Raw genomic sequence first — 15,701 nt, forward strand, 5'->3', positions numbered from 1 at the left:
TATAAATACTGCTGCTATAAACACTCGTGTAGTGCAACTCATTTCTAGACAGCTGGTTTCCTTTCTCTTGGACAGATATTTTAGAATTGAATTGCTAGATCATATGTTCAACGTACATTCACCTTTTTAAAGAACTGATAGGGACTTCCCTGGTGGTTCAGGGATCCAGACTCACAAAGCAGAGGCTCCAGGCTCCATCCCTGGTCAGGGAACTAGATCCCACATGCTGCAACTAAGAACTGGGACAACCAAATAAATAAATATTAAAGAACTGATAGTGTTCTGAAGTGACTGTACTGATTTACACTCCAATTTACAGCAATGTATGAAAGTTCTACTTGCTCCACATCTTCTGCAGCACTTGATACTGTTAGTCTTTCTAATTTTAGCCATTCTGCATGTGGTGCTGTATCATTTTTATTTTCATTTACTTTTTTGCTCATGACTAGTGATATTGAGCATCTTTTCATGTGTTTATCGGCCATTTAGAAATCCTCTGTGTGTGTGCGTGTACACACACATGTATAACTGCCTCCTAATGCCCACAAAGCTAGTGACTAGACACTGGAATGATGTGGTCCCAAACTCATCACCTTGGCAACCCTCCTTGCCAGCAGAAAATAGCCAGCTGAGCAAAAAGATGATCTCTTTGGCCTTCCAAATTTCATACTCATGCATGCATGCTAAGTCGTTTCTGTCATGTCTGACTCTTGGTGACCCCATGGAGCCCACAAGGCTATTCTGTCCATTGGATTTTCCAGGCAAGAATACTGGAGTGGGTTGCCATGTCCTCCTCCAGGGGATCTTCCTGACCCAAGGTTCGAACCTGTGTCTCCTGCATTGGCAGGCTGATTCTTTGCCACTGAGCCACCTGGGAAACCTCCAAATTTCATATAAGTGCCTCTAATTGGCAGAGCTGAATCTGCATCCAAAACTCCTTATCAAGGGCATCTTCAAAACACAGTATCAGTTTTTTCATCTCTACCCCATGGGAAGATGGCATGGGGGGGGCGGGAATGGACACCTAACACCTAACATAATTCCCCTAGTTATGAATGAAATGGGTCAGCTCTGCTCTACTTCTTCCTGGGAGGCAGTCAGGTGTGCCCCTGAGCTGGTGATTCCTCGAGTCCAGGTTATGCTCCAGTGGTGGCACAGGAAATGGTTTTAGGCCCCAAACAATATTAACTCGCATTGAATTGCATCACGAGAGTAAATTGCTTTTTGAATGTCTTTTAAAGATAATTTTATTTATTATTTATTTTTGGCTGTGCTGGGTCTTTGTTGCTGCACAGGCTTTTCTCTAGTTGCGGTAAGCAGGGGCTACTCTCTAGTTGTGATATGCGGGCTTCTCATTGCAGTGGCTCCTCATTGCAGCAGCTTCTCTTGGTTTCGGAGCACAGGCTCTAGGGCCCTCAGGGCACATGGGCTCAGTAGTTGCTGCTCCTGGACTCTAAAGCACAGGCTCAATAGCTGTGGTGCACGAATCAGAGATTTTGCAAAATCAGTGATCAAACCCACATCTCCTGCATTAACAGGTGGATTCTTAACCACTGAGCCACCAGGGAAGCCCTTGAATATATTTTAATAATATAAGAGAAGACTCTGTTTAGTAGAGACAGCTAGCTTTTGTGTTCAGCTCCTGGAAGGTAATCTCTAAGCCCCTGGAATGCCCTGCCTGAAAATAGTGTCTTTCTTTACCTGGGGGCCTTGGGCCAGCTTAGACAGTTCCTAACAATGGGATTGACGGGCAGCAGCTTTGGGTCACAGGTATCAGCCAGAGGGACCGGAAAGTAAGGTGACCACACAGGTGGTCAGTCACGTCTTTGTGACTGAGCGCCAATAAAAACTTTGACACCAAATCTTGTGGGAGCTTCACCGATTGGCAGTATTGTCAAACACTGCTGCCAGAACTTAGCACTGTCCACTGCTCCACGGGGAGAACACCTGGGAGTTTCACGGCTGGAGCTCTTCCGGTGTGTGGGTACGTGTGTGTTAGTCACTTTGCTGTGTCCCACTCTTTGTGACCCCAGGGACTGTAGCCCACCAGGCTCCTCTGTCTATGGAATTCTCCAGGCAAGAACACTGGGGTGGGTAGCCATTCCCTTCTCCAGGCGATCTTCCCAACCCAGGGGTTGAAACCAGGTCTCCTTTACTGCAGGCAGATTCTTTACTGCCTGAGCTACCAGAGAAGCCCAATAAACCATAACTGTGAGTATAATGGCTTTCAGTGAGTTCTGTGAGTCCTTCTAGTGAATTATTGAACCTGAAGGTTGTCTTGGGCACACTCAGCCTTGTAGTTGGCATCAGAAGTGAGGGTGGTCTTGGGCCTCCCAAGTTCTGCAGTGTCTTTGGGCAGTAAGGTAATGGTCACACCCCTGACACCTATGGTGTCCTCCAATGGATCAGACTCTGGCCTCCAACTCAGAGCCCTTAGTCAGCAACTCAGTATCCAGCTCAAACACAATATATCTTTTTTCTTGTTCGTCTTCATTGGATTTATCTTTATGGCTATTTTCTGTTCATATCAAGCAGTACTAGGTCTCCACTCCAATACTTTGGCCACCTGGTGTGAAGAACTGACTCATTGGAAAAGATCCTGATGCTGGGAAAGATTGAGGACAGGAAGAGAAGGGGGTGACAGAGGATGAGATGGTCGGATGGCATCATCGACTCAATGGACATAAGTTTAAGCAAACTCTGGGAGATAGTCAAGGACAGGGAAGCCTGGTGTGCTGCAGTCCATGGGGTTACAAGGAGTCAGACACGACTAAGTGACCAACAGTACTACTACCATATATCATGTACATATAATGTACATATCACACATGTAATATGCATATGTTATACATATGTATACACACATGTCACATATAGACATATATACAAAACATATCATATGCAATATATGCATTTCAATTGAATGTATCTTTAGGGCTACCTGTTATTTATATGAAGCAGTACAGATTTTTCCATATATTATTGTGCTTTTTAAAATATTTTTTAAGTTAAAATGAGAGTTCTTCTATTCAATAAATGAATAATAATACAGGTGTAATGAAAATGTGGCAAAAATTGAGAAGAGAATATATATACATAGTCGTATTGTTTTCTTTTTTTTTAATTAATTTATTTATTTTTGGCTGTGCTAGGTCTTTGTTGATGTGTGGGGGCTTTTCTCTAGTCGTGGCGAGCTGGGGCTACTATTTGTTGCAGTACAAAAGCTCCTCATTGCAGTGGCTTCTCTTGTTGCAAAGCACAGGCTCTAGGGTGCACAGGCTTCAGTAGCTGCCCAGTGGGGCTCAGTAGTTGTGGCCCCCGGGCTCTAGGGCACAGGCTCAATAGTTGTGGCACAGTCGCTCCGAAGCATGTGGGATCTTCCCGCATCAGGGATCGAACTCTTGTCTCCTACATTGGTAGGCAGATTCTTTACCACTGCACCACCAGGGAAGCCCCAAATCATATTATTTTCTTTTCTGATACTTTCTTTTCCATTTTATTACTCCTTTTCATTCCTTTTTTTTTTTCAAATGCTACTCACAGCCCACGAAACTGATTTTGTAACCCGTGAACAGGCTGTGACTAGAAGTTTGTGAAACATTGTTATGCAACCACTTTGAACCGGACCTTGTCTCTTTGCTTTGGCATCATGACCCTCGACCCTGGGCAGAGGTCTCCACCCCCAGCTCTGTGATTCCAAGGGTCTACTTTTGACTAACCTGGTTGAGTCCCTCCCCACAAGCGACAGAACCCAAGGGTCTTCAGGAAGTGCCCACTGGGGCACCCCCTGGTGTACCCCTTCTCGACCATGCTCTGGGACCCCAGGACCCTGGAATTCCCCACCCAAACCACTCTGAGCCCACTCTAGTGGCCTTCTTGTGGACACACCTAAACCAAGAGGGAACCAGGAGTGTGGCTGGAGCTTGGATGTGCAGGGTGGGGTGTCCACACTCAAGTGCTGGAGGCACCCAGAGTGGGGAGAAAGCCAGTCGCCATGGGCCTGGGGCCTCATTTGTAGTTGCCCAGTTACCAGCGCCGCCTCCCAACATCAGGGGCCAAGCTGGCTTTGGACACCAGGCTCCGCACACACACCGGGCCGGGGGGTCTCCATCTGCCGTGGGCGGAATCCAGCGCTGACCCTCTCATTGGTCAAATTCTCCTGGGGCCCACCCCTCATCCCTCCCACCTCACCCCAGGCTGGCTTGGTTCACCTTATCCCCCACCTAGGCTCTGGAATCTGTGACCCCCTCACTTTACTCCTGGGGGCCCTGCCCCAGCCTCCACCACTTTGTTCCACTCTCCGGTCAAGAATGATCAGAGACCAAGGGGCAGAGAACACAGGGCTTTACTTCCCGTCTGAACACAATGGATAAATGGGGTGGGGGGAGACAGGCAGTCCTCAGGCACGCAGGGCTGGGAGAACAGGGGGCTCAGGCCATCAGTCCTGGCTCTGGCTCCATCCACCTCTTCTCTCTCAGGCTGGGCTTTATTATAGGTCCTGCATGGTCACAGCGAGCCAATGGGGGCTCAGTCTCGGGGTGCCCATCAGGTCGTCAGCCCCTGCTTCCTATGGACTCATCTGTCACGATTCCAGCACAATCGGGGCAACTGTCTGCACTTGCCACCTGTGGGTGAAAGAAACAATTCAGTCGTGAGTCAGAACAATACTGGTTATTACGTGTGATCTGGATGCTGGAGGATGAGGTCCATCCACCCTGCCCCTCGGAAGGCTCCAAGGCAACTCTGAGCAAGTGACAAGAAGCTGACGGGGAAGAGCTGGTGCAAGGGTCCCCAGGGGTCATTCACGTGTTCAGCAAATATTTACTGTGCACCTACTCTAGGCCAGGCAGTGACCTAGGCACTGGGGACATGGGGACACAGCCAGGAGCACGAATGGAAGCAGTCCCTGCCCTGGGAGAACTGACTTGCCAGTGGGGGAGATGGACAATGAGAAAAGACCTAAGTCAAGTGTATGGACGGTGATGAGTCAGTGATGAGTGCTACGAGGAAAAATAAAACAAGGAAGGAGGCAGGGAGGCCCAGGAGCTGGGGGTAATCCTCATGGTGACGACTAGATGGGCCTCACTGGGGAGGTGATGTTTGAGCAAAGACCTGAATGTGGATGAGAGGGAAGCCACATGGACATCTGGAGGCAGGGTGTTCCAGGCATAGGGAACAGTCAGTTCTAAGGCCCTGAGGGAGGAGTAGACAGGTGGGATTAAAGGAGAGCAGGAAGGACAGGGGGCTGGGCCAAAGCAAATGCGGGGGATCTTAGAAAACAAAGTGGGGGACTTCCCTGGAGGTGCAGTGGTTAAGACTCTGTGCTCCCAATGCAGGGGGCCCAGGTTCAATCCCCGGTCAGGGAACTAGATCCTGCATGCCTCAACTAAGAACCTGCATGCTGCAGGCAACTAAGACCCAAAATGCGTTGAAGTGTGTGTTAGTGGCTCAGTCATGTCTGACTCTTTGCGACCCCATGGACTGTAGTCCGCCCGTCTCCTCTGTCCATGGAATTCTCCAGGTAAGAATACTGGAGTGGGTTGCCAGTTCCTTCTCCAAGGGATCTTCCTGACCTGGGGATCTGCATTGCAGGCAAATTCTTTACCATCTGAGCCACCACAGCAGCCAACTAATTTTTTTTTTTTTTTAAAGAAAGAAAACAAAGGGAACTTCAGAAAACAGCCCTTTTCCATCTCCCAGCTGCCACCCTTACCTACCCCTCCCTGTCCCGCTGGACTCATCTCCTACTCCTCTTCTCTCACACCTTCCCAGCCACCCCGCCTCTTCCCTTGGTTATTTTAACAAGCTCAGCTCATTCCTGCCTCCAGGGCTTTCCACTTGCTGCTCCCTCTGCCTGGTTTTTAAAATCATCTTTCTCATCATCAGAATCCATTCTGCTTTGACCTCTTAAGAGGAAGCGCCTCTTTTCATCCTTCTCAATCTCATCTTTATTTGCCTCTTGGCAAGTCTCTTTTTCTGTATTCACTCTGCTCATGAAAGCATTGACCTATTTATTGTGATCTCCCACCAGCTGTGAGTTCCCTAATGGCAGGGACCAGGGTCCCCAGCACCACAGCACAGGTTGGGCACAGAGAGTGTGTGTGTGTGTGCTCAGTCGTGTCCAACTCTTTGCCACCCCATGAACTCTAGCCCGCCAGGCTCCTCTGTCCATGGGATTTTTCCAGGCAAAAATACTGGAGTGGGTTGCCATTTCCTACTCCAGGGGATCTTCCCGACCCAGGGATTGAACCCGTGTCTCTTGTGTCTCCTGCATTGGCAGACAGATTCTTTACAACTAGCACCACCTGGGAAGCCCAGGCACAGAGTAGGTGCTCACAAATGTCACTGGAACAATTTACAGCCCTACAGGTACCACTCAGACTCTGCCCTCACACAGACATAGGTCCAGCCCTTCCCTGATTTTTATGTGCTGTGTGACCTTGGGAAAACTTTGTAACTCTCTGAGCCTCACTTTTCCCACAGGGGAGAGAACAGTGCCTGGCATAAAGTCAGGATCTATAAACACGAGTTGAAAAACTGAGGCAAGAGTGCTTGACTCCCTTATTCAACAAGGATCAGGCACGTGTCACTGATCTCTTTTTAATTCTATCCATGTTCTGCCTTCCACCTTAAGGAACAAAGATATGGCTGTGCCCCTTTTCCTGATGAGGAAGCTGAACAAGAGAGTTCATAAAACTTGGCGTGGGTTATACAGTTTAACTGAGAGCTTGCAAACTGGCGGCCCTTGTATTTTATTTAATCTGCAGCATTATTAAAAAATTAGTTTCTCTGCTTGAGATCCTCCCTTTGTCCCCCTTTCCTGCCTGACACTGGGCCCTGGGAGGCTGACCACAGCCTGGTGGGAGAGACGAGGGCACGAGGAGAGAGAGGTTGAGGTGTCTGATCCCCTCGACCCCTGCCCTGCTCCTTCCTGGGGAGCTTACCAGGAGGCAGTGGCTGGAAACCTCTCTCTGGAGCCACAGCTCCTGTTTGGAGCTCCCTTCTCCAGCTCCATCTCTCACCAGGCCCTGGTGCAGCTGCTCCTTCCCCTCACCCCCTCCGGCTGGGGCATCACAGCTCCCAGGTGTTGCTACTCCTGGAGAGTTGCACCATTGCGTTCCCCTGCCATGTGAACAAGCCCAGGCTAGTCTGCTAGAGAAGACCACCAGGCGAAGAACTGAGGTTCCCATTCAAACAGATCTCTGCTGACCCGCAAATGCCCTCAGAGGCATGAATAAATCCAGTTGCAACCAGAAGAACCACCCAGCTGAGCCCAGACTATGTTTCCAAAGTGCAGAAATGAGAGCTCCGTAAATGGTTATCATCTTAAACCACTGAATTCCGGGCTGGTTTACAAGGATGTGCATTCTCAGTTACTCAGTCATGTCCGACTCTTTGCAACCCCATGGACCGTAGCCCACCAGGCTCTTCTGTCCATTGGATTTCCCAGGCAAGAATGCTGGAGTGGGTTGCCATTTCCTTCCCCACGGGCTCTTTCCAACCCAGAGATTGAACCTGCGGCTCCTGCATTGGTATGTGGATTCTGTCCACTGGACCACCTGTGAAGCCCGGTTTACACGGCTGTCTCCTTTAAAATGACCTTGTTAGGGGCCTTCAAGCCCCGTCCGGTCAGAGTGTAAGCCAAAGTGTCCCTCCCAGTCCTGATGCCTCTCCCACCCAGCCCCCATTCTCACTGGTGAGGATGACGATGCCTGTGATGAACAGCACTGCTGCCACCATCAGCCCCCGTTTCCGGAGAGTGTCCTCGTCTGCAGACAGAGAGATGGAGGAGTGCGATGAGAGGGGCCTTCAGCCTCCTTCCCCCACAGCCTCCCAAGAGTAACTTACCATAGAAGAAGGGGTCATCCTCCTTTGAACCTGGAGGGGACAGAAGGGAGCTAAGGTTTATGGAGCGAATTGGTGAGTGAGAGAGTCAGAGAGGAGACACCTGGATCTCAGCCTTGGTGCACTTAGGGCAAAACCTGAAGTCCTCACAAGGAACACAATTGGGTTCCCATCATCTCTAAACTCTTCTCCTCGCTTACCCCCTTGCTCACTGTGCTTAACTCCCACCCCCATCCCCCATGGGTGACTGTGCCAAACCCTGCTCACCCCAGGGCCTTTGCACTGGCTGCTCCTACTGCCAGAAGCTCCCTTCCCCGGACAGCCACATGGTTTCCCTTAGCTTCTTCTCAGTGGCCTTTTACAGAAAATATTCTCTGACCACTCTCTCACCCTAACTCTGTTGCATCTTTCTTTTTTTTTCTCCTTCATTTTTCTTGATAGCAACTTAATATATAGTTATTATTAAGTTATTATATATAGTTATTATGATTCTTATTTATTGTCTCTCTCCCATGAGAACATCTGCTCCATAAAGGGAGAGATTTTCATCTGTCTCACTCACTTCTGTACTCCTGGCACCTAGAGGAGGGCCTGGCCCACAATAAGTGCTCAGTGAATATTGTTTGAATGAATGAATGAACTCTCTATGTGATCCATGGCTGTATCATTTCCATCTGCTCACGGAGGCTGGCTGCACAGGAAATGGAAGATAAGCCCAGGAGGGGAAGAATCAAGGTGCCCCTATACACAGAGCTCTCTGCTGACCCCCAAACTGATCTCCAATGCATAGGTAAATCCAGCTGAGACCAGAGAAGCACCCAGGTGGGCCCAGACTAGACTTCCAAATTGCAGACCTGAGCGCTAAATGATTATCATTTTAAGCCACTGGGTTTTGGAGTCATCTCTATGCAACACTCACACATTCATTCATCTATTCAGATATTTACTGTGTGCCCACCCTGTACCCACTCACAAGAATACCAGCCCTGAAGTTGGGTATTCACCCGACACCTGGTTGCTGAGCACTCTTTTGTGCTGGGCAGTATTGAGGTGCTAAGACCACACAGTGAATAAGAAATAGCCTGGGTCCAGTCTGAGAAGGGAGTTACTGACCAGGCTGTCTGAGGATAGAGTCCCTCCTCTCGTGCCTGTTTGGAGATCGTGTCTTGGAGGTCGTGGAGCCTTGAGTGGGACTGGCAGGGGATCGTGTCTTGGAGGGCGTAGAGCCTTGAGTGGGATTGGCAGAGAGAGCGGCCAGAGGATGGTGGAGGGCAGGAGTGAACCAGGGAAAGAAACAAGAGACACCATTGATCATCTTTGTCTGGGAGTAGGCCCTCTCCCACGCCTACATTCAGTGAGCTGGCACAGGTTTCCCCCCCGACCTACGGAGGCAGCCAGGAATGGCAGGTGCTCACCCTGATTAAGACCAACAGCCCAGGCTAGCTTGCTAACCCCCGAGGAACCCCTGGCCCCTCTCTGAGGACCTTCTGGATGGCCCCATGATTAGGAATAAAGGGTAACGTCTGTCAGACCCAGACAGGGGCCTCCAGGATCTTGACCTAGTCACAGAACTTGGAGATACTGGTTAGAAAACATGTTGAATATCACCTCTGATCCCAGACCAAAAACATCAGAGGGCTCCTCTTTGTAAAAACATGAATATCCCCAAGGAAAGCCCTGCCCCTCTGGCACTGAGAAGCGTCCCCAGTAAGATGGTCTCCCCTGACGGATGCCCAGATGTGAAGTCAGCAAGCAGAGAAACTGTCTCATGAACTGGCTCCTCAGGCCAGCCTCAGCGCCTCACTTCCTAAGCATGAACCAACAGCCAAAGGTTACGAGATGTTCAGGAAAGCTTTTTCCAAGACAAGGGAGCAGCAAAGTCAAGGGCAAAGATGGAAGGACCACAGGAAATGTAAAAGGACAGCCTCGGCAGTATGAAGGGCTCATCCACCCCACCCCCACCCCCACCCCCGCAGTGTGAGGGAGCCTGGGCTCAAATTCTGGTTCTGCCACTTTGCACTGTGTGGCCTAAGGCCTGCCAAGTAACCTCTTTGGGCTTCAGTTCCCTTCCCTTCCCTGTAAAATGGGGTACCAACAGCTCCTACCATGTAGGGTAGTGATCAGCACTAAATGAGTGGTCATATAAAAGCTTAGCACAGTGCATGGAGCAAACCCTCAGCACATTGTTGTATCGTCTACTTGGCTCCGACTCCCCCCTTCTTCTGTGAACAGTCCCCCTTTCTCTGGGGGGAAATGTTGCTGCTTCCCCAGACCATCTTGGTCTCCTATGGTAACCCAGCCACAAGGGGGAGCGTGTGACCCAGTCTCATCCTTTCCTGTAGAGCTCAGTGGCTTCAGTCATGTCCGACTCTGTGCTACCCAATGGACTGTAGCCTGCCAGGCTCCCCTGTCCCTGGGATTCTCCAGGCAAGAATACTGGAGTGGGTTGCCGTGCCCTTCTCCAGGGGATCTTCCCGACCCAGGGATCAAACCTGCGTCTCTTATGTCTCCTCCATTGGCAGGCGGGTTCTTTACCACTGAGCCACCTGGGAAGTCCCATCCTTCCCTGGGACCTTTCAAATTCCAAGTGAAAATTTTCAGCAGACTCGGTGAAACTCAGAAGTTCTGAGCCTGCAGGTGACAGAGCCACTTCCTTGCCAGATGGAAAACAAGATCCATCACGAGAGAACAAAGACGCAGGAAGGGGAGAGGCTCTGTGGGCGCTGGGCAAGCTTGAGGTTCAGCAGTGCCTTTTACCTCTTGGCTCCTTGACTCCCTCAGCCCAGCTGAATTTCCATCACGTATAACCAGGGATAAATAAGAACACGTAGAGTAACCCAGGTCATCAAGGACTCAGAGTAAGGGAATCCAGAAATATGAAGATGGTTTCTCAATTGGAAAATGTGGAAACAGCTGCTATACCCCCACCCTCATGGTTGAACAAAATAAACAAAACTCCCTTCCCCAAAGACACCGTATTTCCATCTGTTGTAAAATTGTTTTAATAGACAGACTCTGTCAGCAAGAGATGCTTTACTGCCATCACTGGGAAGTTGTAACAATGATAACGGTAAAAAAATATCTACAGGGGGAGGACCTTCCACGTAGTGCCCTTGTGCAATGCCCAACCTGAGCAACCGTGCATGCATTCCAGCTTGTGAGTGGCCTAAGCTATAGGACTTTCCAGTGGGGGCTGCTTCTCAAATATGGACCACCACACAGGCATTAGAGACCACCTGTTATCTTTATTTCCGCTCATCTCCCTTTCCCAAATGTTACCTCTGGCAACATTAACTCACTTGTCCTGTGGTGAGCCACCTCTTCCCTTACTCTTGGTCTAAGTGGTTCAGACAAAAAAAAAGAGAATCCTGAGTACTACAACGAAGACCCAGTGCAACCAAAATAAAATAAGTTAATTGATTGATTTAATCAAGCTACATTAAAATAAAAAAGAGGGTCTCTGAGTCTATCAAGTTTGAAAATGCTGCAAACCAGATGGTCCCTCTTGGGATGCCTGCTGGAAATAAGCTTTATTATGACTCCGAGAAGTCCCACCAGATAGAAACGTATTTAACTCAAGAGTTTTCCAAATACCTTTAACTGCAAACCAAAAAAAAGAAAAATGTATTAATTCCCCAAACGGATGCTCTGAGAAACGTACTCAGGGAAGTGCTGCCCTAGATGGAGAATTAAACACAACTCAAGTATGTTGCTGTCGTAGTCCCAGGTCTACCTTGCATCGCGCTCTTGTCCGTCCCCTGACCTGTTGTTAGAAGCACCTCCGTTTGCCGGGTCTGGGTCTCCATCTGGTTCGGTGTTGCTTCTACTCGGGGCAGAAGAGAAAGGCGGGGAGGGTGAGAAAGGAGTGAATCAGGGACCTGCAGAAAACACCAAGGGTCCTTCTCCCTGAACCAGGCTGGCAAAAATCAAAGATGTCCTTAGACAAATGTCGCTGTGGGGGTGAGAAAGGGGGACCCTCTCACATGCCGTTGGTGGCAGAGCAAGTCAGTGTTCCTGTGCCCCACAGGGTCATGAGTAAACCTCAGAGCCAGGGTCCTGGACCCTCATCCCAGGCGTGTCACTGACTTCTGGTGACACCTTGGGCAAGTGACTCTGAGCCTCCTGTAAAATGAGGATAGTGCTCATTTCTTCCTCAGAGGGTCTGTGTGAGGACTGAGTGAGTGAATGCAGGGTAAGTATTTAGAACCATGACCGCCCCTTCGTTTGTGCTGTAAGTGCTCAAGGAGGAGGGGACAAGGTCTCTCACTGTGGCGCTGTGAGCAGCAGGATGAACTGAGCCTAGATGGAGCCATGAACTCAAGTCCCCTGGACTTTTCAGTTACACAAACCCCAAAACTCCCATTTGGTTCAAGCTTGAGATTTTTGTTGCTGTGACAGGATGTTGACAGACCCATCCCTTGCTCCTCACCTGGGGCTGCAGTAGGGACATAAATGATTTCAGTCGCTGGATCTGCTCGAGTTACGACGTCCTTTGATACATGTCCTGGAAAATCAAGGATGAGAAGTCAGGGGGGAGCCTTTGGTCTCCCTTCTCTCACCAACACTCCCACCCTCCCCTCCCTTCTGAAACCTTGGTGGTCTTCTGGAGGAGCAGGTTGATTGATAGCTTTGGTGGAAGTGTTTTAAGAAATGCTAACACTCCAGCACCCTACCTCTAGCTGCCTCTCCCTGTCCATTCTTGTGGGATGATAGACGCAGTTAAGGCAAGTATGCCCAGGCCTTAAAGTCAGCCAGGGGCCTGATCTCAATTCTGTTCCCAATAGCTTCCTTGCTGTGTGACCTGGAGCAAGTGAAACTCCTCTCTCTGAGCCCTGGTTGCCCCCTCTGCAAAGTGGAGATAATTCTTGAATCTACTTCTCAGGACTGTAGAGAGGGTGAAATGAGATGGAGGTGGGAAGTCTCCCCTACTGCTTAACATGCAGTCAGTGCTGGATATCGGATATCATATCTATCAATCACCACTGCTCCCAGCCTGGCCCCGCCTCCATCCTCTCCCTCTGGGAGCATCACACAGCCTCCTCCCTGGTCTCTCTGCTCCCCACACACAGCCAGAGGGAGCCTGCGAACCCGTCACATCAGGCTGCTGGCTGAGTGCCTCCTCTGGCTCCACCTTGCTCCGAGTAAGAGCTAAAGCCCTCATCTGGCCCATAAGTGTCCCCCCAACCCCACCAACCAGATCTCCTGTCACCTCTCTGACCTCTCCCCTTTCCACCCCACCCCTTGTTCATGCCAACCCAGGCCTGGCCTGCCTGCTGTTACTCACACTCTCCAGATAGAACTCATATTCCTCACATACCTGCTTGGCTCATCCCCTCCTCTCCTTGTATCTGCCCAAATGTCATTTTCCGGTGAATGTCACTTTCTGGTGAGGTCTTCCCTGATCACTCTATTTAAGCAAGCCTCATTTCTCTTCTCTATTTTTTTCCATAGCATTTTTCACCTTCTAGCATATAATACTGGGTTGGCCCAAAAGTTCGTTTGGTTTTTTCCATAAGATGTTATGGGCCAACCCAATATAAGTTGCTGCTGCTGCTGCGTCGCTTCAGTCATGTCCGACTCTGTGTGACCCCACAGATGGCAGCCCACCAGGCTCCGCCGTCCCTGGGATTCTCCAGGCAAGAACACTGGAGTGGGTTGCCATTTCCTTCTCCAATGCATGAAAGTGAAAAGTGAAAGTGAAGACCCTCAGTTGTATCTGACTCTTAGCGACCCCATGGACTGCAGCCTACCAGGCTCCTCCGTCCATGGGATTTTCCAGGCAGGAGTACTGGAGTGGGTTGCCATTGCCTTCTCCACAATATAAGTTACTGATTGCATTTGGTGTCTGTCTTTCCAATTAGAATGTGAACTCCTGTTTTATGCCTTGCTGTTTCCCCAGTGCCTAGAATAAGATCTGCTCAGTGAACGCTTGTTGAACGACTGAATGAACACACGAAAACCATTTTATCCCAGAGAAATGGGGTAACTTCAGTGCAGAGTTTGCTCTGGGTTCCGGGGTTAGAGCCCAGCCCCTCCACACACTAGCCTCTGGCACAGGGCACTTTCCTTCACTGAGCCTCAGTTTCCTCATCTGTAAAATAGGCATAATAGCATCATAGATTAGAGCTGAAGCTGAAACAAGCACCTGTCATGTAGAAAGCAGATGCAAAGATCCCCTAGATATTGTTTTTCAGAAAACACTTCACAGGCAAGGGTGAGATGTCTTCAACTCCTGTACTGGCCTCAGCTCACCCCCTTTCCCTAATCACATATCACCCGAGGATCCAGGAAGCTCCTGTGCTGTGAATCGAGGGTTCCTGGCTGCCAAGTAGAAAACCTACACCCATCTCCCCGCCAAATCAAACTCTGTGAGTTCTTCTTGGAAGTCAAATGGAGGATGCTCAGCAGGACAGGCTCTGGCCAGACTCACTGGAAGCAGCCACCCAGGTCTGAGGTATCTAAACAGGGTGTAGCTTGGCCCCTTTACTGGGGCCCCTGCTTCCTGGTGCCAGCTCAGTAGAAGACTGAGGACACAGGAGAGAGAACCCAGATTCACCAGGCAGCCACCCAGCAACACACACAGTCGAAGTGGGGCTGGGGGCTCTGCAGCAGGGTGGAAAGAAAGGGCTGGGCCTTACCTCTGGTGGGGAGAATCAGGCCAACGGTGATGAAGAGACACAGGTGACCAGGGAGCGACATCTATAGAGCAAGCCAGAGCTGGGGTCAGCCACAATGTCAGTGAGGCAGGCCCAGGGCAACCTCTGGGACCTTGTGGCCCCCTTCCTTACCCTGAGCAGGCCCCTCTGGCTTCAGAGACCCCCGCTGGAGCTGATGGTTGGCTGTGGGGAAGGGGGCCAAGGGGAGGGTCTCAGAAGTGGAGGTTCCCAGCAGTCAACCCCTCTTTCCCTCTGCAGGTCCCCAAAGATAGCAAAAAGCATCAGACTACACCAGGCTCCAAGTGGCAGCCACTGACCAGGGCAGTCCCCCCACCACAACCCCCCAGTGGAGAAGCACTCCCAGGACTGAAAGGGGAAGGCGCTGGGGCACAGGAGAGGAGATAGGAGGGCCTCGGCCTTCCTTCTGGGGCTGTCCTCAGAGCGAGGAGCCAGGGGGAAAGAGGAAGAGTGAGTAATGTGCTTCTGATCTCAGAGGAAAAAGTGAGTTGGTGTGAGGGCCTCCCAGCAGGGACAATAGAGCGGGATGCTGGGCAGATCCGGGCGGGTGAGAGGGAGGGAGGCGAACTGGGGAGACTGAGGCAGGAGGAGCGGAGCGGTGCCCACACGGCGGTACCTCGGTACCGAAGAGAGCCGGACGGAGAGTGAGCATGAATGGGGGGCGGAGAGGCGCCGAGAGGATGGTCTCGACCCACCTGAGCCCGGCGCCTGGGCAGAGGGGAGCGGATGGAGGAGGGTCGGAGGAGACACTCACGTCAGAGCCGGGGGTCCGGAGCCGGCAGCCTCGTGCGGAGAGGGCAGCGGCGGCGGCTGCGTGCAGGCGGAGGGTGTGGCCAGGGGAGCGCGCTGGCGGGCGGGGACCGAGACCGGCTCAGTCATTTCCTCTTGGGTTTCCTGGCTTCAGAGCCCGGGGTGGGAGCAGGAGGGGGAGACGTTGAGGGCGACGCGGGGGCCTGGGGTGAGAGGCAGGGCGGAGGCCTCTACCCACCCCGCCTAGGGGAGGCTGGGGGTGGGAACCGCGGGGCGAGCAGGTCTAGGCGGGGTGGGGTTTGGGGAGGGAAGGGGAGCAGGGGGAGGGGTCTACTCTGGGGTCTCGGGATGGGCAGCTGGGTTGAGGGGGTGGCGTGGAGGGAAGGGAGGAGAAGTTTGAGGGGTTCCGAGAGAGGAGGCGGCCACTAGGGA

General features: G+C 51.1%; 1 protein-coding gene across 7 annotated transcripts; it reads right to left on the reverse strand.

The window, feature by feature from the left end:
* Positions 1-4,331: 4,331 nt before the first annotated feature.
* On the reverse strand, positions 4,332-15,327 carry FXYD5 (FXYD domain containing ion transport regulator 5). 7 transcript variants are annotated; one of them, XM_081517106.1, is made up of 9 exons: positions 15,274-15,327; positions 14,634-14,684; positions 14,484-14,544; positions 12,275-12,349; positions 11,579-11,668; positions 8,959-9,072; positions 7,849-7,878; positions 7,695-7,769; positions 4,332-4,625 (listed from the first exon to the last, which is right to left on the reverse strand). In XM_081517106.1, exons 3-9 carry the CDS (start codon positions 14,542-14,544, stop codon positions 4,576-4,578), a joined length of 495 nt encoding a protein of 164 aa, XP_081373232.1. In that variant the 5' UTR covers positions 14,634-14,684; positions 15,274-15,327; the 3' UTR covers positions 4,332-4,575. The 7 variants fall into 7 exon arrangements, with proteins under 7 accessions (XP_081373232.1, XP_081373233.1, XP_081373234.1 ...); XM_081517107.1 differs by having other exon boundaries at positions 15,215-15,327; XM_081517108.1 differs by having other exon boundaries at positions 14,634-14,753; positions 15,215-15,327.
* Positions 15,328-15,701: the final 374 nt, after the last annotated feature.

The sequence above is a fragment of the Giraffa tippelskirchi genome, chromosome 7 (assembly GCF_054371585.1).
Source record: "Giraffa tippelskirchi isolate mGirTip1 chromosome 7, T2T-mGirTip1v1.2.pri, whole genome shotgun sequence".
In the NCBI taxonomy this organism is placed as follows: Eukaryota; Metazoa; Chordata; class Mammalia; order Artiodactyla; family Giraffidae; genus Giraffa; species Giraffa tippelskirchi.

Excerpts from the sequence above, each read along its gene's own strand:
- FXYD5 (XM_081517104.1), bottom strand. The coding sequence starts at position 14,544 with ATGTCGCTCCCTGGTCACCTGTGTCTCTTCATCACCGTTGGCCTGATT. Across the intron at positions 12,350-14,483 it reads CCTGATTCTCCCCACCAGAG|GACATGTATCAAAGGACGTC; the intron begins GTAAGGCCCAGC and ends TTGATTTTCCAG. Across the intron at positions 9,073-11,578 it reads GGACAAGAGCGCGATGCAAG|GCTCTACGCCCTCCAAGACA; the intron begins GTAGACCTGGGA and ends ATCCCACTCAAG.